The sequence below is a fragment of the Carlito syrichta genome, unplaced genomic scaffold (assembly GCF_000164805.1).
Source record: "Carlito syrichta isolate Samal-C Ts95f unplaced genomic scaffold, Tarsius_syrichta-2.0.1 Scaffold301868, whole genome shotgun sequence".
Taxonomy (NCBI): Eukaryota; Metazoa; Chordata; class Mammalia; order Primates; family Tarsiidae; genus Carlito; species Carlito syrichta.
In genome coordinates this window covers 432149-456929 of record NW_007245964.1, presented here as the reverse complement: position 1 = coordinate 456929, position 24781 = coordinate 432149, and the positions used below count along the sequence as shown (strand labels likewise).

At 44.0% G+C, this 24781-nt stretch overlaps 1 protein-coding gene and 1 pseudogene across 1 annotated transcript in view; both read left to right on the top strand.

The window, feature by feature from the left end:
- The window catches only part of FHOD3 (formin homology 2 domain containing 3), a 456996-nt gene that overhangs the window by 283759 nt on the left and 148456 nt on the right, over nt 1-24781 (top strand). The window contains 1 exon segment of the mRNA XM_021711121.1: nt 9926-10168. Within this exon segment, the coding sequence (XP_021566796.1) occupies nt 9926-10168 (243 nt within the window).
- Nucleotides 19133-24781, top strand: part of LOC110595426 — a 9915-nt pseudogene continuing 4266 nt past the window's right edge.

The following is a 24781-nucleotide window of genomic DNA, read 5'->3' as shown; positions in this document are numbered from 1 at the left end:
CTGGGCTCCAGCGATCCTTCCACCTCAGCCTTCCAAGTAGCTGGAACTACAGGCGCACGCAACCATGCCCGGCTAATCTTTTTTTATTTATTGTAGAGATGAGGTCTCGCCAAGTTGCCCAGGCGGGTCTTGCCTACGGCCTCAGGTAATTCACTCACCTTGGCCTCCCAAAGCAGGGGATTACAGGTTGAGCCACCAAGCCTGGCTGATTTATCTCTACTTCACTACTTCATAACCTAGAGAGTCATATAAAGTCATACATTCTGGCTCATATAAATTCATACATTCTGGGTTTATTTGCTATAAACAATCCATAGCAAGGGAAATCCTACTAAAGACATTTCAGAAGTATGAGCTTTCAGCAAATATCTGTAGTTTATTTATTGGATAGTCTAGCTATGAGCATATTTATAGTAGATTAAACAGGGTCATCATCTACCCTTGTCCTTTCCCCAGAAACATCCTTCCTATAAAAAGAGTAAAAGGTTTACAAGCCGGACGCTTTAGCTCCTTCCTCCCAGATTGTCCCTGAACAATATATTCTTTAATGTTGTCTGTTTTCAAACTTTCAGTAAATGAAATCACATCATTTGGATCTTTCTAGACTGAGCCCTTTTGTTCAACATCCTTGAGACCTATCCATGATGAAGGTGAGGGTTGGTTTGTTCATTGTCACCGCTGATAAATACATCACCGTTTATTTATTTGCTCATCTCTTTTTTTTTTTTTTTTTTTTTGAGTTGGAGTCTCACTCTGTCACCCAGACTGGAGTGCAGTGGCCGCTCCCGGCCACCGCAGCCTCGACCTGCTGGGCTCCGGTGATCCTTCTGCCTCAGCCCTCCAAGTAGCCGGAATTACAGGCATGCACTACCACGCCTGGCTGATTTGTTGATTTATTGTAGAGATGAGGTCTCGCCAAGTTTCCCAGGCGGGTCTCGAACCCGCGGGCTCAGGCAATTCACCCACCTCAGCCTCCCAAAGGCGCAGGATTACAGGCTGAGCCACCAAGCCCGGCTTTTGCTTGTCTCTTAATGAATGTTAACTGGTTTATAGTTTTGTTACCTTAGCAAACAGTGCTACCAATCAGAGTTCCTGTACTTTGTATGTGTATGTCTATGTGTTTATGTGTGTGTGTAGTGGTTAAGATGTTTAGGTATCTGTTTTATTCATGCTTCATAAACATATTTAGAAGTTTTTTCTTGTTTCTCTACTTCCTGGAAATGTTTAAGTGGCATTTCACCTTCTGGTCTTTTGATGGTTTATTAGAATTCCTTTGGGAAACTTTGTGGGCCTGTGATATTCTATGAGGAGATCTTTGGTAACTATATATACATACACACACATATATATGTGCTTTTAATTTAATTTTTTTTTTTTGAGTCAGAGTCTCATTCTGTCACCCAGATTGGAGTACAATGGCACGATCACAGCTCACTGCAGCCTCAACCTCCTCTGGGTTCAGGCAATTCTTCCACCTTACTTCTCGTGTAGCTGAGATGACACACCCACCTTACCATGCCCAGTTAATGTTTTTATTTTTTAGTAGAAACAGAGTCTAGCTATGTTGCATAGGCTGGTCAGTAACTATATTTTTGTCTGTAGAAATCAGTCTGTTTAAACTTCCTATCTTTACTGGGGTCTATTTTGCTAAATTACATGTTCCTAGGAAATTATCCATTTCATCTGGATTTTTAAACTCATTACCAAAGAGATACATAAATAACCTGTTATGAGCATTTAAAATTTTTTTCTTTCTGTGTCTATTTTCTTTTTGTTATTTCTTATCTCGTGTGCTTGTGATTTCGTTTTTCTCTAGATTAACTAGTTGTTTGCCTATTTTGCTCATTTTTTTAAATAATAATTTTGGTTTATAGATTATTTGTACTGCTTTTCTGTTTTTGTAACTCAATATGTTTTGCTTTTATCTTTATAATTTTCTTCTTTTACTTTCGGTTTACTGTGTTGTTCTTTTTCTAGATTTTTGAGCTGGATATTTGATTTATTTTCATCATTTAACTATCCTTGCATTCCTGAACTATAACACACTTGGTTATGTTTTCTTTAAAATGTCCTTTTGAAATTCTGTTTGATATTAGTGAATCTAAGATTTTTGTACCAGTATTCAAAGTCAGACTGGGTTTCTAGCAGCTCCTCCCCCACCCTTTCCACTTGCCCTTCCGGCTGCTTTGTTGATGTCATCTTTATCAGGTTGGACATCACTGTTATACTAGTATCATAAAAGAATTCCTGACCACTCTTGCTTATTGCTCCTGATGATTATGTGTATGAATGGGTTCTTCTCTGGGTATCTCTCTGATTGCTCTTCCTCAGTGTCCTCCCTGGATCCTCCTTTTCTGTCTCTTCCCTTTCAGTGTTGGAATGTCCTTGTCAGATCTCCTCCTTCAGTCTATATGGCCTGCCTGTGATTCACCCCACTGAGGTCAGCAGCCTTCGAGGCCAACAGTGGATATCTTGACCCCAAGCTTTCTTCCAAGGCCCATGGCTGCCTTCCTCTCTGCCTGCCTTTCTTCTTGCACATTATTCATTCATTTGAGGCCTGTTATATGTCACATACTTTGTTGGGACTGTAATTACAGAGATAAAAGATCTGTCCATGTCTCTAAAGGACCTCCATTCTGTAGTATTAGGCAAGTAGGTAGCCAGTGTGATGGCAGACTTAGAACATGCCAGAGAAGCTCTGACTATGTCTGGCACAGCCACCTGAAAGCTACACATGAAATGCAACTAGCCCTAAGTGAACCCTTTATTTTCCTCCCACAACAAAGACAAAGATCCTGCAGTCTTTTCTCATCTCTATCTCTACAAACAGTGGAGTCTCCCAAGTTGCAAACCTGGAACTGTCCTGGACTCCCTTCTCTTTCCTGTACTCTACAGTTAGGAGATTGATTGCTGAAAGTTGTACTTTTTTCTCCATTCCCATGGTCATTCTTCTAGCTCTGGCTCTCATGGTTTCTTGCCTGGATTATTGCAATATGTTCTCATTCATTTGTCCATTAATTTGTTATTCCACAAAGCTGGGTGCCAGGTACTATTCTGGGTCCTAGTGACCCTAATAAATAAGACAGATAAAACCACTGCCCTGAGAGAACACACATTTCTTGAGTAGGTACCCTATGTAGGTAGGGTTTGGTCTTTGTACCTCTGTGGCCTTGTCTCTGCCATTCCCAAGATGCATCTGAAGTTTCAGCCACACTCAACTTCTCCCATGTCTTGAACACAAAAGGTAGGTTTTTGGGGGGATCTTTCTGTCATCCGTTCTATTTTCTTTGCCTGGAGTGTTCTGCCTTTCTATTCTCAAGGTGGCAAACTCCTACTTCTCCCTCAGGAGTCACCAAAGATGTTATCTCCTCCAGGAATCTTCCTTGGCAAGATAAAGGGGATTCCTGATGCTTGGCCCCCTACACATTGTTCATAACTAATGAGAGAAAGTACTTTGCCTGTGTCCACACTTCTAATTTACCAATTCTTAGGACATACTTACCTGTTTGTTTCCCTTTGAGCTACTTTATAAGTCATGTGTCTTATACCTCTTTTAGTCCCAGGGCCTGGCAGCACAGCTACCCAGGGCAGAAGTTCAGTGAAGTGATGGGTCTTCTTCAAATATCAGGCAGAGTACTAGTGTTTTCTAGGTGCTGGGTTGAAGGAAGGGTGTGATTTAATCAGAAAGCAGCTACCTTAGGAGGCAGATGACCTGCATAATAACTCAGGGTGATCACTGAATACTTTAGGTAGCAGGCAGTGTCAGGATGCTTATTCCTTTCTGAGAATTAAGGTATTTAAATAATATATTTACTTCCATGAGACTGCCAACTGCAGTAAATGCCAGGGCAGCAAGAAAACTTACAAGCAGAGTCAACTTTTTTTTCCACAAAGACTTTAAATGTTCTCAAGCAATTGCAGAAAGCTTGGTTAGGTTTCCAGAAGTCTTCCTAATAGTGAAGGACATCTGGTGGCCATATGTCTTGCACTTTCTGGGGACAGGCCCAATTTCATGTAATTTAATTCCATCTCAGAAAGGTGATTTGATCCATGTTTAATTAAATTCATTTGAATTTTTATAGTTCCATATTATATTTCAAATACATAAATTGACAAAAAATATATTTGTCAGATTATGTGTTCTAATTTTTGACTCAGAAAATATGGTCACTGTAAGAAGAAAAGCATCTTAAGGCCAAAGACTTTGGGGGTGAAGATAACTATTACTTTTAGAAGTAATTAAGAGGTCCAGTCTCTGAAGAGTCTTCCTTGTCACAGGTGATAAAAAGTATGTATCAATTATCTCTTGCTGCATGACTCCCCAAGACTTAGTGGCCTAAAACAATCACTGCTTCTGATTCTATGGGTCAGGAATTTGGCTTGGTTCAGCTGGGAGGTTTGCATGTGACTGCAGTTATATGGTAGCTTGAGTGAGCTGGGTAGTCTAAGAGGGCCTCATTCACCTTGTCTGGCATTTGATATTGGCTATTGGCTGGGCCATGTGTCTTCAACAGTCTAGCTCTCACTTCTTTCCATGATAGCAGCATTTCAGAAAGGCAAGTCCCAACATATAAACACTTTTCAAGCCTATCTTTGTAATACATTTCATTGGCAAAGCAAGTAGCATGACCAAGCCTGGACTTGATGGAGGGGATGACACAGGGTGAGGAAACAAGGAGGCATGATTCTCTAGGGGCCTAACACCAGTATATTAATAGTTGGTCACAGTCTGTCTTCAGCATGGGTCCTTGTTGAACTGTTACTGCACTGAAACTCATTTCACCTAAAAATTGAATCTGATTGTATAGGTATGAATTAAAAAGAAGGTGTCAGATGGCAATATGGAGGGAAAAAATAGTATATGTCGTGTAAAGAGTGCTGATAGCTGTGGTTGTTAGCAGTAGAATAATTGTATAAACTCAAAGAAATGTTAATAGTTTTTGTCCTCCATCAAGAATAGTCAGGTAATTGTATATTTGATGATATTAAGAAATTATTTTGAGGAGAAATGGTATGCTTGTTATGTTTTGTAGAAATCCTTATCTTTTAGGGATCTATTGAAATATTTACAGATGAAATGATATCTGGAATTTACCTAAAAGAAATCTGGCCATGGAGTGGGTGTGAATGAGACAAATTGGTTATGAGTTGGTGATTGTTGAACTCACATGGGGGATAAGCAAATCACAGCTATATTCTTCTCTGTCCTTAGAGTATGTTTGAGAATTTCCACAATAAGAAGTAAAAATGACTGTTCAGAAATTAAAAATAGAACTACCATATGGTCCAGCACTTCCACTTATGGGTTATTTATCCAAAAGATTTGAAATCAGGATTTTGGAGAGACATGAGTACTCCTGGGCTCACTGTGTCTCTCTTCATGATAGTCACGATGTGGAAACAACCTAAGTGTCCATCAGTGGATGAATGGAGAAAGAAAACGTGGCATACACATGCAGTGGAATATTATTCAGGCTTTACAAAGAAGGAAATCTTGACATTTGCTACAAGATGGATGAGCTTGTGGGACATTTTGCCATGTGAATAGGCCGGTCACAAAATGACAAATACTGTGTAATTCCACATATGAGGCAGCAAAAATAGCCAAATGCTTAGAAGCAGAGAGTAGAATGGCAATTGCCAGGTGCTGGGGAGAGGGAAGTGGGAGTTGCTAATCAATAAGCATGACATTTTATTAATGCAAGATGAGTAAATTCTACAGATCTGCCATGCCACATTGTCCCTACAGTTAACAGTGTTGTACAATTAAAATCTGATCAGAGGGATAGATCTTGTATTAAGTGTTATTACCACAATAAAGTATAAAATAATAATAATTTCTTAAAAATCAAAAAGAATGTTCAGATCATTCAGTGGCCTCAAAAACTGGTAGAAGTTGTCACAGATGTCACCTTATAAAACTCTAACTGGTTTCTCAGTTAAGCAGAGGGGTGTGGGTGTGAGTCGTCAGGGCTGGATTCTGGATTCTCTTTGCTCCTCACCTGAGGTTTTAGTATTCAAGCAGTGTCCTACACTTAATCAAAAGAGTTAGAAGGCATTTGATGGGAGGCCCAGCAACAGAATCACTCCATCACTTGGGAGGGGTTAGAGGTCTTTCAGGACAGACTCTGTCTCAACTTTGTGTCCTCATGGAGGATACTCATTGTGTTTCTGTATTAATTAGTTCTGACACATACCACAGATTTGGAATAAGCCTCATATGAAGAGCTGTTAGCTGTTCTTTCTAGATGTTTTCTAGTTCCTAGTGTTCTTTTTTTTTTTTTTTTTTTGAGTTGGAGTCTCACTCGGTCACCCAGACTGGAGTGCAGTAGACACTCCCAGCCACCGCAGCCTCGCCTGCTGGGCTCCAGCAATCCTTCCGCCTCAGCCTTCCAAGTAGCTGGAATTACAGGCATGCGCTACCACGCCCAGCTGATTTTTTTAAAATTTATTGTAGAGATGAGGTCTCGCTGCCCAGGCGAGTCTCGAACCCACGGGCTCAGCAATCCACTCACCTCAGCCTCCCAAAGGTGTGGGATTACGGGTTGAGCCACTGAGCCCGGCTCCTAGTGTTCTTGGCTCTAGGTTGTAGCCTCCCTAGATTCCGAAGAATTTGGAAACGCCACCATAGCCCTGTATGTGCAAGTGAAGACTCTCTTCCTGTCACTCCTGGGCATGTAACTCTAGAATTCTTACTATAACAGCAGAACCACGAGTGGACATCAGCTCCAAATTTCACGAACCATCATCCCCGACAGCCAAGCCCAAGGATGACATTGGACTTACTGGGATCCTGTGGTCCATCCACCTCCTTCATGAAGTCTTCTTCTTTTTAAGTAGACAGATGTTTTTTCAAGTATCTGAACTTTAGAAAGCCCCAACTGAGTTCCATTTTATGGTGTTCCCTTGATAATGTTTCATTTTTTTTTGAGTTGGAGTCTCACTCTGTCGCCCAGACTGGAGTGCAGTGGCCACTCCCGGCCACCACAGCCTCGAATGCTGGGCTCCAGCGATCCTTCCACCTCAGGCTTCCAAGTAGCCGGAATTACAGGTGCACGCTACCATGCCCGGCTAATTTTTTGATTTTATTGTAGAGATGAGTTCTCGCCTGCCCAGGCGGGTCTCGAACCCGCGGGCTCAGGCAATCCACTCACCTCAGCCTCCCAAAGGCACGGGATTGCAGGTTGAGCCACCGAGCCCGGCTGATAATGTTTCATTTAAATTTCTGACTGTCTCCACCTTCCTTGCCAAAGGGAGTTTAAGTGGCTTCCCCGCCATGCACACTCTGAGTGCCTCTCAGAAAGGAACTGTGAGTGGGATGTTATTTGATCCTTGGATCTCTGAGGTTAGACAAGGAATTAGAAGTATCTGATCTCAACATTAGCACCTAATCTTATCATTCTTAATGCATGCTTAATAAGAAGCAGAATCAACATTTCAGGTCAGAGTAAGTTCAAAAGGTCTAGGACTTTTACATATAGAAATGGAAAGACGAATTGGCTAGAAATACTTAAAAATACCATCCTTGGTTAGGTGTGTGATCATTCTCAAACTTTTCCCACAGAATGCCATTTAAAGTTTTAAAGTTGAGATGACATATGTGATTAACCAAATGCATAATTTCTTTTTAGTTCTTGCAGTCACAGTGGAGAAGGGGACTCTTAGGAGATAGAATTTCCTATGAGATTTTGTAAAGGTAGAAGAACTCTTATCAATTTTTGTCTCAATCCCCCCCCAAATTAAGTTTGAGTAGTAAATTCTAGGGGAACAGCATAGTCAAATGCTTGTTAAATCATCTTTGTGCATCTGAGCATTTGTTATAAAACATATCTGGCACATAGATGAAAGAGTTTTCACTAAACTGATCTTATCCAAAAGCTTGAGCTGGAGGAAACAGAGTAGAGCAGAAAAGGGTGGGTGTACCCCTGGTAAGGAGGCCTGTGCCTCCCATGCTGATGTGGCCCTGTGAACTGGGATGACAGTGGCCAGCCAGGTCATGCCTCCACCAAGCTAACATCTGATCACAGGTATGAAGATTTTTGGACACAAGGGCAATTGATTTTGCAATAGCCAGGTCTTCTGTAGATAGGTAGATGATGTGATAGCTGTAGAGTATGGTTACCTATCTGAGTCTTGAAATTACTTCTCCATTCTCTCACATGGCAGGACTGAGAGCATCCACAAGTCTAGAGGGCTTGCCTATTTGAGGACTTGGGACCGTGTGACTCCATGGTTACCAGGTCAGGGAGACTACTGGACTTGGTTGGGCCTGGTCCATCTAGACTGCAAGGTGACCAAGTTCACCAGTTCTTTGTGATGGAGAATTTATGGGCACTTCATTTGAGTATGGGTATAGGAAAGACAGTCATATTTATTGAGGACCACCAAAGAGAAGACCCTACCCTACAGGCTTTACAGAAATAACCTTTATGTAAGTTATTCTTACCACAGACCTGCAAGTGCATTACTGTTTTCTTCATTCAGTGAGCTAGAAAGAGGACAAGCAGTTTGCTATGGGCCACACCTTGTCTGTTAGTGGCATAGCCAGCACTCACACAAAGATCTGGTTGACCAAAACATGTGCTATTTCTGCTGTCCAGTTTTAGAGAATGTAGGCATAACAGTTAAAGAGGCCATCGTTACAGATGAGTATAGTCCATGGCTAAGAAGAGTGAACATGGAGACGGCACAGAACTGGAGGCTGGAAGCGAGCTGAGGGAGAGTTGTGCAAAAGGATGGATGGCTTTAATGTGAAGAAGCCATGGGGTGGGATCCAGAGCAAAGCAAGATTAAGAGATGAACAAGCTTACCATCTGCGGAGGGCACCGACTAGATTCCGGAGCAAAATATCCCTTGGAAGAAGACAGAGTGTGTAAGGGCATGGTACCCTGGCTCAGATTTCCCTATGAAAGGCCAAGTGACAAAGTGTAAGCCCATCAGTCTTCTGCACAAATGTGCATCACTCGTAAGAGGAAATTTTAAAAATATATCACCTGTAGGATTCCAGTCTGTTTCTATTATGTGTCTTTGTGACTCATGTGTGCAGGGTTCTAGTGTAACTGCAGGCTCCACGCCAGACCCCAAGACCAGGCCACTGAGGGCAGGTGATGGTGCAGCCACTGGCACCAGGATTCTGAGGTCCAGCAGCACCCACTGCTGCACCAGACCTCTCAAAAGGATTTATGGGTGGGACCAGCTCCCACTCACCTGGATCTTGGGGCTCTCACCTCTTCTGAGCATCCTCTAGGGTAAAGCAGGCTCAGGAATGAGGAGAAACTGGCCTCTGTAAGACTTCAGGAGGGATTTGTGCTCCTGGGCCAGAGAAGGGCCAAGGGTAGGCCAGGAGGGATACCGTATCTGGGAAATGGGAATAATGGGGTCCAGGGCAAATTAGATCCTATCTAATTACAAAATAGTTCTTGGACTTATTTATGATGTGATAATCAGTTGCTTCCTTCTCCCTTCCTCCCTCCCTCCCTCCCTTCCTTCCTTCCTTCTTTTTGTACATCAGTGTCTCATTGTCACCCAGGCTGAGTGCAGTGGGATGATCATGGCACACCACTCGACCTCCTAGCCTCAAGCGATCCTTCCAACTCTGAGTATATGGGACTACAGGCATGCACCACCATGCCCAGCTAAATTTTTAAATTTGTTTTGTAGAGACGAGGTCTCTCTATGTTGCCCAGTATGTTCTCGAACTCCTGGGCTCAAGCAGTCCTCCCATCTCAGCCTCCCAAAGTGCTGAGATTACAGGCATGAGCCACCATGCCAACCCAGTTGTCCCTTTCCATTGCAGGCTGTGCTTGACTTCACATGGTTGTGAAGACTTTGCAGTGAAGCTGAGTTCGCCTGAAATGCAGTAACACCCACGGTCTATGAAAGGATGTTGAGCCTGACCTTGTGCTGGCACACTCTGCTTTTCCAGGTGGCACTCAGACACGAGGATGGCGACGAGACAGCAGAGCCGCCCCCCAGCGGGCGCCGGGACCGCAGGAGAGCCAGCGTGTGCTCCAGTGGTGGGGGCGAGCACCGAGGCCTGGACCGCAGAAGGAGCCGCAGGCACTCGGTGCAGAGCATCAAGAGTCCCCTGTCAGCTCCCACCAGTCCCTGTTCCCAGTCGGCTCCCAGCTTCAAACCCAGTCAAGTGCGAGAACTCCGTGAAAAGTAAGTATGAACCAACGTGCTGAGGGGTGCAGGAATACCACTGGAAGGAGGGAGGGAGACTGCGATGCACTGGTTCCTACCTCCTCCCCTCAGCCAATTAGTACCCTACCCCCGCATTGCTCCCTGCCTCTTCTCTACCATTAAACCACCACCTCAAAATCCCAGGAGACTTCTCACACAAGGTGGCCCCTGATGCCATTCACAGACTTGATCTCACTAACTTCACGAGCTCTTCTTCAGCCTCCTGCTTTCTAAAAATATCATTAAATATCTTGGTTAATATCTCTTCAGAAAAGCTGGGTTTTATTCAATGGGAAAGACTCCAAATACACAACTTCGATCTAGAAATAAAGGGTACCTCACTGTAGAAATGTGAGGTCGTAAGAGTCTTGAGATGTTCGTCCCAGTAGGAGTATCCCAAGGTCGGTTTTCATTGAGTAGAATAAACCCATATGAGTTTCAAAATCTCTATTTTTTAAATCTATGTTTCAGTAATTACAGTTTCATTATTTAGTCAGTCATTTGGCTAACATTTTTATTGAGTATCTGTTAGAACCCAGGACTGTTCAAAGATATGAAGATATATAAATGGAAAAGATATGCTCTTTGTCCTTATGAATCTCACATCTGAGCTGAAAGAAAAAATGAAAAAGGTAGATAGGAAGAAATAGAAAGATTGGTGCTCCTGTGAGAAGTTACAAGTATTAAAATATGAAGTCTAGCAAAATTCATAGGAACCCAGTGTGGCTTTATACAACCAGTAGGTTGTGCTGCACTAGGGTCTAGTCATATCTTCCCAAATGGATTCTGTCAGATCACTGGGATGATGGACTTTGTGGACCAGTTCCTGCCACCAGGTTCACAGGGTAGACTAGAACATTCATATCCTGCTGGTGACAGGGTGGAAGCAATCAATGTTCATGTCATTTGACTGTGGCACCCTCTGCCATCATGGAGATCTTCCTGAGAGCCAAATCTAGGTTACCAGGCTGCGTGTTGAGGAAGAAAGTAACTCAGAATAAGTCAAATGACCTTAAGAAAGAGAACCATCGAATACCCCACTATCACTGCTACCAAGAGATGCTCTGAGTAGTCTCATACTCGTGAATTCACTTGAGCATGAACCAGGCTGCACCTTGGGGTGCCTGCTATCCCCCAAATAGGCGGAGGGCATTGATTTGAGAACCCACCCAGGATCTGTGTTGACACCCCCTTTCTATCCTGTAATCCCAGGGGCCCTCTGTCTACAGGATTTTCTGTTTCTGAGAGTCTGTGTACAACAAGCTTTGTTTTTGTGAAAAGAAGACCTAAACTTCTAACCAAATTAAGGAATAAGAACATTTACCATGAGTGTAGCAATTTGTGATTTAGAATCTTAAATAAATTCAGCCCAGGCTGAAACAAAAGGCACTTGGAGCTCTCTCTCCGAGCACTACTGCTTACTGGCTTGAGAAATTAACTTGGAGAGAGCAGAGGAAAATATATACTGTGGGCTGAAATATCTGTGTATTAAACCCCCAGCGATGCTGAGGGTAGCAGTTAGGTGGACCTTTGTCCTCAGAACTTGGTGTTCTCTTGATCCATTTAACTTGTATTATATTTGTTCCTGTCTGTTTCTTGCTGTTACATTTTCCAAAGGTCCCTAGGCTGTGAGTTCAGGCGTCAACACATTGTGATAGGTTGGCAAGGACAACAATAATGAAGTGGACCAGTGAATTGGACTGAAGCACAGATTCTAAGTGCTAGGCTGAGACAGGAGGCCAGAGACACTGGTCTGAATACCACTTGGTTCATTCTTTTCAAATAGGACTAATTTTTCATTTCACTGAAACGAAATCACTTTAATGTAAATTTAGTAGCATTTGGGAAAAATACACTTTCCTGCTTGTAAAGAGAGATAATGTCCTGTCTCTCTCTCTCTCTCTCCTGCTCTTGCTCTCCCTCACACTCTAGCTCTCTATGTATCTATCTCTATCTCTGTCTCTCCATATCTGTTTCTATCTCTCTATCTCTCTCTTACCTATCTATATCTACCTCTATATCCATATCTTTGACTGTCTCTATCTCTCTATATCTGTCCCTGTCAGTCTATCAGTCTGTCAATCTGTGTATCTATCTATCTGTCTGTCTAGATTGGTGGTTGTGAAGTGACTTCATTCATGAGGTCTGTTGGAGGGATTTTGCCTGTCACCCCAAAGCAACAATATGGTTTTGGCAGAGGTGGGAGTGAGACAGTGGGAAAGAGTGGTGAGAAGCAAAATGGGAAATGGTCCTTGCACGCATAGCTTAGTCACCTGCTTGACATCTGCACCTCCAGACAGTACCTTAGAATCAAGTAGCTCATTGTGTCCCATCCCCTGCGGACCTTGAGAGACACAGAAGCGTGCCTGACATGGATTGCTCTTCATCTGTGTGAACGCCCTGGTTGTACATCATGCTAACTTGAGGCAACGAACCTGCAGACACCACATATGAGGAATTTGGGGCCAGATTTTATAACCCTGCAACCCAAGTGATGCCAACACTTTTGAAAAGATAGAAAGGTGTTTTAGAAAGAAGTTCATGTTCTAAAAAGTATATGACATTCTCCACTCAGGTGATCCTTTTACAATCATTTGAACTTCTCACAATGATTCTCTGCAGGATCCAGGCAGGACGAGTGTCATTATCCTCACTGTATAAGTAAAAGAAACAGATTTGGGGGAGGTAGTGCTGATCTGTGGGTAAGTCCATCTTTGTCCCTTGACTTTCAGTGTCCAGAGTACAACACTTCCCAGTCAAGCACTGCTGCACATATTCATTGAGTGCAATTCACACTTCTGACTCTTCAGAGGGAATTTTATTTTCATACCTTGTAGGCCTATTTTTATTGAAGTAAATATAAAAATTCAATGAGAGTTGCAAAGGGGAAAATATCAATCTCCCTACAGACTTAAGCCTGCAAGGCTATACGCTTTAACTCTAACAAGCACTAATACGACTGTGAACTCAGGTTGGTTTGCTTTGCTTTCTTAAGAAATAGAACTCCACATTGAGCATTTGCTCAGTAGGGTGTGAGCTTATTGGTCATTGGTCACCTAAAAGCATCTTTGTGTGACTGTGTGTGCCATAATGAGTTTCATCTTGCACTTAAATTTTACAGATGTGATTGGAAGGAAAAAATGTTGTTGCTTTCATGTATTACTGAGAAAATGATTTCTGGTATCTAATTAGTAAGAAAAAACCAGGTTCTCTGGCTTGAATTGTGACAGTGTATAATCAATCTTAAGACTAAAAAAGTTCTTGAAGTTTAGCCCAAAGCAGGAGCCCTTCTTGCCCCATGGCAACGATATGGGGTATACTTTCAGGTTCGGGCTCTCTCTTTCCTGGTGTACCCCCATTCTGTCCTTAAACTACTCTGCTTTTCTGTGCTTTTCTTTCAAGTGCTAAAGTCTCTGACCTGAATTTGCCTTTCCCAAATGTGTCCCTGATCTTGGTTCTTCCTCTGTCAGCACACGACAGGGCTCCTTCCTGCTCAGTGTGTCAGTCTTTCTAATATTGAACACTGCACAGGACTGCACATGTGAACTTTACATTTCATCCTTTAGATTTCCACACAACATTCCAACCTGAGGAGGTAATTTTGAACTTCATTTCATCACTAACGTTAGCCATTATGCCATCCAGCATTCTGTCATGTGTATATTTTAATCTACACGGAAGAGTGACCTGGCGTGTAGTAGATGTTGACAACTAGCTGAGGACTGGAGGGTCCAGGCTAGTGCCACGGGCCTCCAAGGCATAGGGGTCAGCAAACTTTCTCTGTCGAGGGCCAGGGAGAAAATATGTGAAGCTCTGTGGGCCAGGCCGTCTCTGTTGAAGCTACTCGGCTGAATTCTGCCTTTGTGACATGGCAGCAGCATGGATAACAGGTACCTGGATGAGCATGGCTGCAATCCATGAAGCTTTATTTATGGACACTGAGCCTGAACTGTTACATGTCATGAGCTATTATTCTTCTGTTTTTTTTTCCAACCATGAAAAATGTGAAAACCAATCTCAGCTCAGAGGCCATACAGAAACAAGCAGTGGGGCAGATTTGCACTCAGATTATCATTTGACAACCCCTTTTCTTTGAGGCTGGGTTTCTTTAGGGAGGTTGGGAGGAATTGTCTGGAATTGGCAAAGGAAAGTATATGCAGTATGAGAGTAAAACCCACTGTATCCTGTAAGAGGGCTGTAGAAAACAGTGGTCTTTGGTTTGGGGTCAGACTAAGAAAGGAGAAAGGAATATTTCTTGAAGAGATTGAGACTATAGGAGATTTTGCTGATGACTGATCATGAGTTCCCAGGGCATGGAGGGATTGGAGAAGGGCAGAAGATAAGTCAGCCTGAAGGGCACATGGAGTCAGGAAGAGAGGAAAGGGGGTCTGGTGATGAGTCTGGGGAAGGTTGGACTGTGCAGGGAGGTTAAGGCAGACTGGGATTAGTTCTGGTGACCTCTTCAGGCAGTGGCTCTCAACCTGGGGCAATTTTTCCCTCCCCCAGGGGACACCTGGACATATTTTTGGTTGTCATAATTGGAATAAGGTGTGCTACTGGTATCTAGTGGATAGAGTCCAGGATTGCTGTTCTGCAGTGTACAAGATAGTCCCCATCAATGAATGACCCGTTCTAAAATGCCAGAAGTGCTAAATCTGGGAAATTCTGCCTTGAGGAAGGCAGGTAATTTATTACAATATTCACTCCCTGCTTGAGATGATGCCAAGATAGTGTTTTGGTCATTCAAAGGGATGACTTTCTTAGAAGCACATGGAACTCTGTACACCTGCCTTAAATGCTCATGTGCGTGGGTCAAAATGGACTTTTCTTCCAGCGAATATAATAAATCAGCTAACACACAGGTCTGTAGAAGATATTTCCAGCGAAAAAGATTCCATTGATACTTTACAAACAAATGTCACCAGGGCAGTATTTCTTAGAAAGGGAATAAGGAATGTTTTCCACAGCTGACTGGTTAATCTGGGCTGCTACATAGACAGTTCACAGAAGAGTCCTTTATTTTTGGTTTTTGCTTTAGCTCCATTTAGCAAAGTTTTGCACTTCAAATTCTCAGGAAATATGCTTGAGCCCTCATAGAGGACCAAAGGCTTGACTAAATCTCATGTTTCTCTCAGTCACCGAAATGCCCAGCAGATCCGATTCTAATCAGCTTCATTCACATCCGACACATTCCAGAACCTTGACATGATGGAATGTGACACCGGCATAAAACACACTCGCAAGACAGAGCAGTGATTTTATAACAGAGGTGTGATATTCTATAGCTGGGCTTCACGAACTTGTTCAGAGGAACAGGAACATGGGACAGTCTCACAAGAAATGTTCCAGTGGAATCGAGGACTCAGCATTGAGAAGCCGCAATAGGCAGCTCTCCTGCTGGCTGGTGATCAAGAAGAAGAAAAGGACCAGGCATGGTGGCTCACACCTGTAGTCCCAGCAATTTGGGAGGCCAAGGTGGGAGGATTGCTTGAGCCCAGGGTTTGAGACCAGCCTGGGCAACATAATGAGACCTCATCTTTCCAAAAAAATAAAAAAATTAGCCAAGTGTGGTGGTAAATGCCTGTAGTCCCACCTACTCAGGAGACTGAGACAGGAGAATCGCCTAAGCCCAGGAGGCTGAGGCCACTGTGAGCCATGATCGTGCCACTGCACTCCAGTCTGAGTGACAGAGTGAGTCCCTGACTCAAAAAAAAAAAGAGAAAAAGAAGTAAAAACATTAAATATAGGAATTGCTATTTTTCCCATGTAAGTTAGACTAGAGATGATAAGAACAAATGCCTAATAGATGATGCATAGAAATATTCGTTTTTATAAATTCGAAAGTTAGAAGAATGTGTGTAGGCCTCAGAGAGCGGCATTGAACTTGCAGTTGGAGCACAGCAGTTTGATGAACAGATATACCTGACTCTCAAGCAGCAGAGAGAAAGATATAGCCTGGCCTCAACCGGTCCTAGAGCAGGGGAAACCAGGAGATACCATGCCTGGGTGGGCTGCAGGCCAGGAATACTGATGGAGGTGGGTAGCTAGCCCACTCAGCTGCAGAGAGGAGGTGAATGGGGGTATGGTGGGAGTGAGGAGTTAGGGTACAAGAGCTCAGTCCACTGGGCCAGGGCTCCTTGGGAGTAGGAAGCGCTCGGTCTTCACAGATCCCACCAGGGTGGTGTGGGGTCACTGTGGTCTTGGACATAGAGTGGAGTTCGTAGAGCATGGGAAGGTGAGTTCAAAGCCGAGTTCCCCCATAAGAACCACATGTCAATGTATCTGTGGCCATGGGCTCATCACAGGCACTGATTAGATAACAACTCCTTAGGCTCTCGCATAAAAATAGGATTTAAAGCTGTGGGACTAACTATGTGAGGTAAAATGAAGAGAGCTGAACCATATAGTTCAAAGATGAAGATGATAACAATAGCTACAACAGCAGCTAATCTTTATGGAGTACTTAATCATGTTCCAGGAATAATGCTAAGCACTTAACACTACTACCTCATGATATAGATGCTGTTATTGTTGCCATGTCACAGAAGGGGAAACCAAGGTACAGGGTCTCACAGCTAATATGTGGTGGAACTGGTTCAACTGGTCTGACACCAGAGTCCATGCCTCCTTATTAAATGACACTTATTTCTGGGAATCTGTAGAAATAAAACCAATATGCTGGGTGCTTGGCAATTAGTAAATGCACACATTGCCATCTTTGTTATTGCATCTATATTTTTCCCATCAATACATTTTTTAAGTGATCCATTATGTAACTGTACCCTACTACCATGATGTTATCATTTATTTTGCTGTGGCTTGATTCCATTTTTCTCCTGGTACCAAACTTGCTTTAATGAACATACACACATGCACATACACATGTTTGTGTACATATGTTAGCATTAGCACGTTTTTAGGATACATTCTTAGAAGTGGAATTCTAGCTCAAAGGACCTTTACATTTTATTTTTATTTATTTATTTATTTATTATTTTTGAGTTGGAGTCTCACTCTGTCACCCAGACTGGAGTGCAGTGGCCGCTCCCGGCCACTGCAGCCTCGACCTGCTGGTCTCCGGCGATCCTTCTGCCTCAGCCTTCTGAGTAGCCGGAATTACAGGTGCATGCTGCCATGCCCGGCTATCGTTTTTTGATTTATTCTAGAGATGAGGTCTTGCCAAGTTGCCCAGGCGGGTCTTGAACCCGCGGGTTCAGGCAATTCACTCACCTTGGCCTCCCAAGGTGCGGGATTACAGGCTGAGCCACCAAGCCCGGCTGGACCTTTATATTTTAAATACTGATATCACCACATTGCTCTCTAAGAAGGCTGCATCCGTTGACTATCCCACTCGCTGCAGATGATTGACCATGTTATGAGTGTTTCAGAATTTTTGTAATTCTGAAGTGAAATGTGGTGACTCAGTATTTTGATCTGTATTTCAATTGCTGTTGAGCTTTGTGCATATTTAGTTGCTTCATTGGTTATTGGCATTTCCTTTTCTTAGTATTGCCTGTTAATTTATTTTGCTTACTTGTCTCCTGAATGGTTTGTCCATTTAATTGATCTACAGCTACTCTTTATCTTTAATATGAAAACTTTCAGATTCAAAAGTAGAGAATCTTTTTTTCTTTTTCTTTTTTTTTTGAGTTGGAGTCTCACTCTGTCACCCAGACTGGAGTGCAGTGGCCTCTCCCAGCCACTGCAGCCTCGACCCACTGGGCTCCGGCGATCCTTCCGCTTCAGCCTTCCGAGTAGCCGAAATTACGGGCACGTGCTACCATGCCCGGCTGACTTTTTGATTTTTTTATGTATAGATGAGGTCTCGCCAAGTTGCCTAGGCAGGTCTCAAACCCGCGGACTCAGCCAATCCACTCACTTCAGCCTCCTAAAGCACGGGATTACAGGTTGAGCCACCAAGCCCGGCTTTTCTTTTTCTTTTTCTTTTTTGAGTCTGGGTCTTACTGTGTTGCCTGGGTTCCAGTGCAGTGGCACGATCATGGTTCACTGTAGTCCCAACCTCCTGGGCTCAGATGATCCTTCCACTTCAGCCTTCCAAGTAGATGGGACTATAGGTGCTCAGCTAATTTTTTAAATTTTTTTTGTAGCAACGAGGTCTCACTATACTGCCCACGCTGGTCTCAAACTTCTTGGCTCGAGTAATCCTCCTGCCTTGGCCTCCCAAAGTGCTGGGATTATAGTCATCAGTCACTACCCCTGACCATCACAGAGAGATTTAAGGAACTTGTCCCAGATTATAGAGGTGGTAAGTGGCACTGTTGGATTGAGACCCAGGCAGTCAAGTCTACAGCCTGCACTTAGAGCCAAACATCCCTGAGTCTACTTCCTGAATCAATAGACTGTGTTCAGTTGTGACATTGTTTATCTTTTGAGGATGAATTAGGTTTGTTGAAAAAGCAGAAAAACATGCAGAGCAAATGTCTACTGGACCTTAGTATTCCTTGTGAGCTTTATTGCTTTTAGTCACTGTCTGATTTTGATTTTGATACGGAAATAATTATACTGATTTGCTTGTTTTTCTCATAAATGGGCACTGAAGACAGTTTCTAAAGAGGAGTTCTGAGATGTTCAGAGCAATAAGTAACATTGGAATAGACCTTCCTAATTAATCATAACTTACTGACCATGACCTTGACAGTGAGGGAAAGGAAACTCATCGTTCAAAGGAGGCCACAGTTAACTACCAATAGGACCCAAGCTGTCTTCACCTTTTGGGGACTCATAGCTGATATCTACCACCAGCAGGTGGTAGGATGAAGGTAGCCAAGCCTTGGGGCTGAGCTTTCAGTGGGAGCTGGAGGGAGGTGCCTGGAGGGGTATTTTCTACTTTCCTGCAGGAGTGGGGAAGCAGTGGGCAAATAGGGGAGCCTAATTATGGAGCTATGCTGGGGGTGAGCTCATCTGCCCATGTTTTGACAGGCAGGAGATGGGTTTGGATGCCTGCATTCTGGGGGAGCACATTGCTCTCTGGTTTCTCATGCCTGGTCCACAAGACTTCATTGCCAAGGTTACAGAATTCAATCCAGGTCTACAGCAGGATGGTAGATTAGTCTTATTTCTTTCTTGGAAGCAACTGGCATGAACAGTTGATTTGCAAGCAGAAAACATAATATGACACAAGTCCTGGCTCCTGTGGGGAGTTTGGCCATGTGTAGTGAAGGAGCAGCAGTTGAGGTGGTTGAGGCCGTTGGTGTGGCAGTGTGTAATTTCAAGATGATGACACCTGTGCTCTTTAATAGGGCACTGGGAGAGTTGAGATACCACAGATGTGTGTTTCACTCCACGTTGCCGTTATTATCATTACTTTGTGCCCTGGAGCATTTGCGGATATTATTCTATTAAAGAAGGTAATTATTAAATGAATATGGCAGGAACTGGATAGAATATTTTGTTCACTGGCATAAACATGCTAGAGGATTTCACAACACTGGTACCATGAGCAGCAAGTAGCTACTTGGGAAGATTTATCTGATTGTAAATGATTCATTATAAATGGGTTTCACTGACAAGGGCCGTGACCTCTTGACAAAGGTGTGATTGGAACACAGCCAGGGATTCAATGATGTCTGAGAGGCTCTTGGCTTCCTGAGTACTGAGTAGCAAAGGGTGGGCTGAGTGGGAAGGAGACTGGAGGAAGCGGGGGAGTGAGCTTAGGAATGGGAGAACCTGTAAGGTAAGAGCAGAAGCATTGAGGTATGAGGAAGAAGTTGCTTTGCAAATTCTGGGGCAGGATATCTGGTTTCTCGAATATTCACTATGATCAGATTGCAGATTTCTTGGGGGTTTGAACGTTGCTGAGTTGAATTGGTGTTGGTGATGGGGAGTCTTTCTAGGTTCTGGAGAAATTGGCAACATTTTATCCTTAAAACCACTGATGCATTTCAAGAGAAGAAGTGAGATCAGAGTTGCATTTAAGCAAGAGCAACTAGTGACCCAAGCTCATGCATGGGGTGGGGGTGGGGTGGCTCTGAGGACACTCAGTAAACTTTGGAAAGTGTTTATGGATCAGACAAGTAGAAACTCCAGCAGTCAGTTAGACACTTCTGGAACTCAGATACCCGCAGTGGTGGTTGAAGCTCAGGCTTAGAAGCCCTAACCTGGGTAAAACAAACCCAAAAGTGAGTGGAAAAGCAGCTAGATACAGCCTGAGAAAAGAAAGTGCCAAACTGTCATCTCATGAAATGCTGAACCTGGGAACGCCACCTGTATTCCAAGTCAATAATCTTGAGATCAGTTACCTCCATATGTGAATGGGCTCAAGTTAAGAGTAAACTTGGGTGGCAGGAGGGCCCGGGAAGAGACAGGCCTTTGATCGTGGACATCGTGGTGAACATGTTTCTGAGAGAAGGGACAGTTTGTTTCTAGTTGAACCTATGACTCACTTTGGGAATTCTCTTCTCTCAGGGCCAAGCTTGTTCCCCTTGGACCTGTCCATACCCCACGTTTCCTGGAATCTCTCCCCATCTGCGCTGTGAAGGTTCACAGCCCTTTCTTGTAAAACTTGATCTTTGCTGGTATCCATGCAGGTATGGATGCTGGTGGTCCTGCTAGAGAATACACATCCCTCTGTGTATCTCGTGCGATTCCCAGGATCCCTTTGGAGATGGAGTAGGAGCTTCAAGTGCTGACCTGGGTTGGTCAGACCCAGTCACGGAAAGATGACTGAGCTCACCTCTGCTTGATAAGAGTCTGTGGGAGTGGCCTAGTGGTTATTTTTCCTCATGAAGGTTAAACAAACAGGGAAATAAAACCCTGAAAATATAGGTAGAAGAGGCCAAATTGTACAGCAAAGCAAAAAAGTCTATCTGGGCAGATATCCCTCTGGGAATGGGCTTTGGAAATCTAAGAGGACAGGCCCCAAGAGAGCAACCTGGCTGAGGTCATGTGTGTCCCACTCTATGTGCTCAGCGAGCTGATGGTGGTGACAGAAGCATCATGTTCATGCTGAAAGGATATTGATTCTTTCTAAATGAGGTGATTTTTATGTTTCGGAGACTGATCCGAATCGACATAGGCTGTAATTGTGGTCCAGCTATGTCTCAGGGTGACCTGTGTCATGGTTTCGTTAGTGCTTCTCATAGTGGGATGGGGCCGAGGGCCGTGGAAGGATGGGCACGAAGAGTGACAGGGACTGGTGAACTCCCCATGCTCATGGCACAGTCAGAAAAGGTGCTGGGGTTTAGGAAAGCATCTAAGGAAGGAAGATTAAGGACTTCTTCCAGTCTTTAAAAAGAGGAGGCGTTTTTTTCCCCAGCCACAAAAAATTTATCATAGGCAGAGGTAACCCAGTGTAGTGGTTAGGAATATGAGTGCTGGGGTTGGACTTCCTGGGTTTAGTTCTGGCTTACTACCTGTGTGGCCCTGGGCAAATTCATTAACCTCTCTGTGTCCCAGCTCCTCAACGGTGAATGGAGGTATTAATAGTACTTACCTCAGAGGTTCCTGTGAAGACTGAAGGAGTGAACCATCTAAAAGGCTTAGCATGCAGGCACCTTGGCACAGAATTTAAGTAATGGAGTAAGTGAAAGACAGCAGCCCTCCTAGAATGATTCTGCTTTCCCCAGACAGAATCTCGGGAGACGGAACAAACAATAGGGCAGCATGCCCCAGCCCGCGGCTAGTGCCCAGCAGAGCTAGAGGAAACCTGGGTACATCTGGGTGGGTATCTGCAGCCTAGCTGCCTTGATCGTCCCCGTAGAGCAAACTTCCTGAGATACAGCAACCCAGCAAGTAATCAGAGACAATTCTGTCATACCTCAGCAATACTCAGTTACAGTATGCACATGGCCCCAGAGAAATCATTTCATTTCTGAGGGTTTGTTTTTTTTCCAGCCATGTGGTTTTGGTTTTATAAATAGGAGATTAAAAATTGACTAGAGATGAGCCCTCCTGAGGAAGTGGCTAGTCAGGACCTGCTGCGTGCAGGCATTTGTCTCCCAGGGGTCCTTGGATGGGGCGGGGCAGATGAAGATAGAGCTCGGGTGGGGTGCCATGGCTGCAAGCCCACGAGCAGGCCTTCCAAAGTGGAACACGTACTGATTTACTGGACTTGAGAAGCTATTTTTGTTTTTTCATATTTTTCACCTATAACAAGCTTTGCAAAATTGTCTCCCAAATAGACGGGTAAACAATTTTGCTCACAGAATCAGGAAAGAAAAAAAATCATGAAGTGCCTTGGACTCTACCTTTGTTCTTGTTTTCATCTGTGGTTTTGGGTCCATGTTCACAGTGAATCACTTTCATAAGTAAATGAGCAAGCCACCAAAGCTCCAGAAGAGAGGCCCCTACCACTATGTCTTTTCAGAGTAGCCTTCCATTAATAGACACCTTCGTACAGACATTTTGTGAACTTTGATATGATCATTACTGACCTGAGTTTGTTAATACAGAAATACTAGCTCCTGGGACTAAGGGAACAAAAGCATATCCATTTGTCCACCATGTTCTTGGATCTGAGGATAGTGGTAAATGTGATCCTTATGACACTTAGGATTTCATAAGACAGTATGCAAGTTAACATGGGTCACTTTGAAATAGGGCTTTTTTCTTTGAGTCAGGGTCTTTCTCTGTCACTCAGGCTGGAGTGCCATTTTGTGATCCTGCCTCACCACAGCCTCAACCCTCCTAGGCTCAGGTGATCCTCCCACCACAGCCTCTTGAGTAGCTGGGACTACAGGTGCACGCCACCATGCCTGGCTAATTTTTGCTTTTTTTTTTGAGTCAGAGACTCACTCTGTTGCCCAGGCTGGAGTGCAGTGGCATGGACACAGTCACTGCAGTTTTGACCTGCTGGGCTCAGGCGATCCTTCCACCTCATCCTTCCAAGTAGCTGGAACTACAGGCATGTGCCACCATGCCCAGCTAATTTTTTGATTTATTGTAGAGATGAGGTCTCGCCAAGTTGCCCAGGTTGGTCTCGAACCCGTGGACTCAGGCAATACTCTTACCTCAGCCTCCCAAAGTGCTTGGATTATAGGTGCCTGACTCTTTGCATTTTTTTGTAGAGAGGAGATCTTACTCTATTACCCAGGAGATCTTACTCTATTACTCTATTCTTCTCAGACTTCAGGATTCAACCTCAATGTCTGAGGAAGCTTCTGGGACCAGCCTCATCCCACTATCATCTTTTCTAAAAAATTTTCTGGGCCAGGTGGTGGCTCACTTCTGCAATCCCAGCATTTAGGGAGACTGAGGAGGGAGAATTACTTGAGCCCAGGAGTTCTAGACCATGCTGGCCCTATGCTGCTCTTTTTTTCCCTCTTCCTGCCACCTCCTTTGTATACAGTTCATTCCTCATCCACATCTCTACTAGCAGATGGTAAATGCAATAGAAAGCAAATGCTCTCCACACAAGTCCCTGTGGCTGCTGTTGGTAATTTAAGGGCTTGCTTGAGGGAGTAGAAATAGAAAATGAGGTTGTCGGGAAGAACCCTGGCTGAAATATAAGCTTTGGGGTTTATCTCTGGATGTCAATTATCTGTAGTTGATGGCCATATTAAGAGTTGATTGTGGCACAGAGAAAGGGAGCAGAGGTTCTGGGCTGCAGTTTGTAGGTCGGAGCGTGGCTGCTGGCTGCCTGTCTGCTCAGTGGCCACGTCTCCACCTACTTCCCACCCTTAGGGCGGCTCCATCCCAGCGGGGCTCCAGGCACCGTGGCTCCCCGCAGGAGGAAGCGGAAGGCTGAGGCCTCGGCGGCCTCGACAGGCAAGAAGTACGAGAAGCTGGTGAACGGCGTGGAGGGAGCGGAGGAGGCGACTGTCGTTATCGAGCACTGCACGAGCTGGCACATCTACAGGCGCAACGCCGCAGCCCTGAGCCGGGAGCTGCACCTGGAGGCCCCCGGAGCTCCCGGTGAAGGTGAATCCTGCCAAACCCTGGAGGGGCAGCTTGGAGGTGACACTGATGCGCCTGGACGGCAGCAGTGCAGAGCTCTGGACTGGGATTAAGAAGGGGCCCCCAGGCAAACTCAAGTTTCCTGAATGTCAGAAGGTGGTGGAAGAACTGAAGAAGTACCTTTCCAAAAACCCCCTTACACTGATAAAGGCCTTTGGCAAAGTCTCAGGATATAAAATAAATGTGCAAAAGACAATCGCGTTTCTTTACACCAATAATAAACAAACAGAAACCCAAATAAAAAACACAATTCCATTCACAATAGCCACCAAAAAAATGAAATACCTTGGCATCTTCCTAACCAGAAACGTGAAAGACCTATACAAGAAAACTACAAAACACTGCTCAAAGAAATCAAAGATGACACAAACAAGTGGAAAAATATCCCATGCTCATGGATTGGAAGAATCAACATTGTGAAGATGTCCATCTTACCGAAGGCAATCTACAGATTTAATGCAATACCCATCAAATTACCAGCAACATCCTTCTCAGACCTAGAAAAAACAACACAGGAATTTATATGGAAACACAAGCGACCAAGAATAGCCAGAACAATCCCCAGCAAAAAAAAAAATAAAGCAAGTGGTATCACATTACCAGACTTCAAACTTTACTATAAAGCTACAATCATCAAAACAGCTTGGTATTGCTATAGGAACAGGCATATAGATCAATGGAG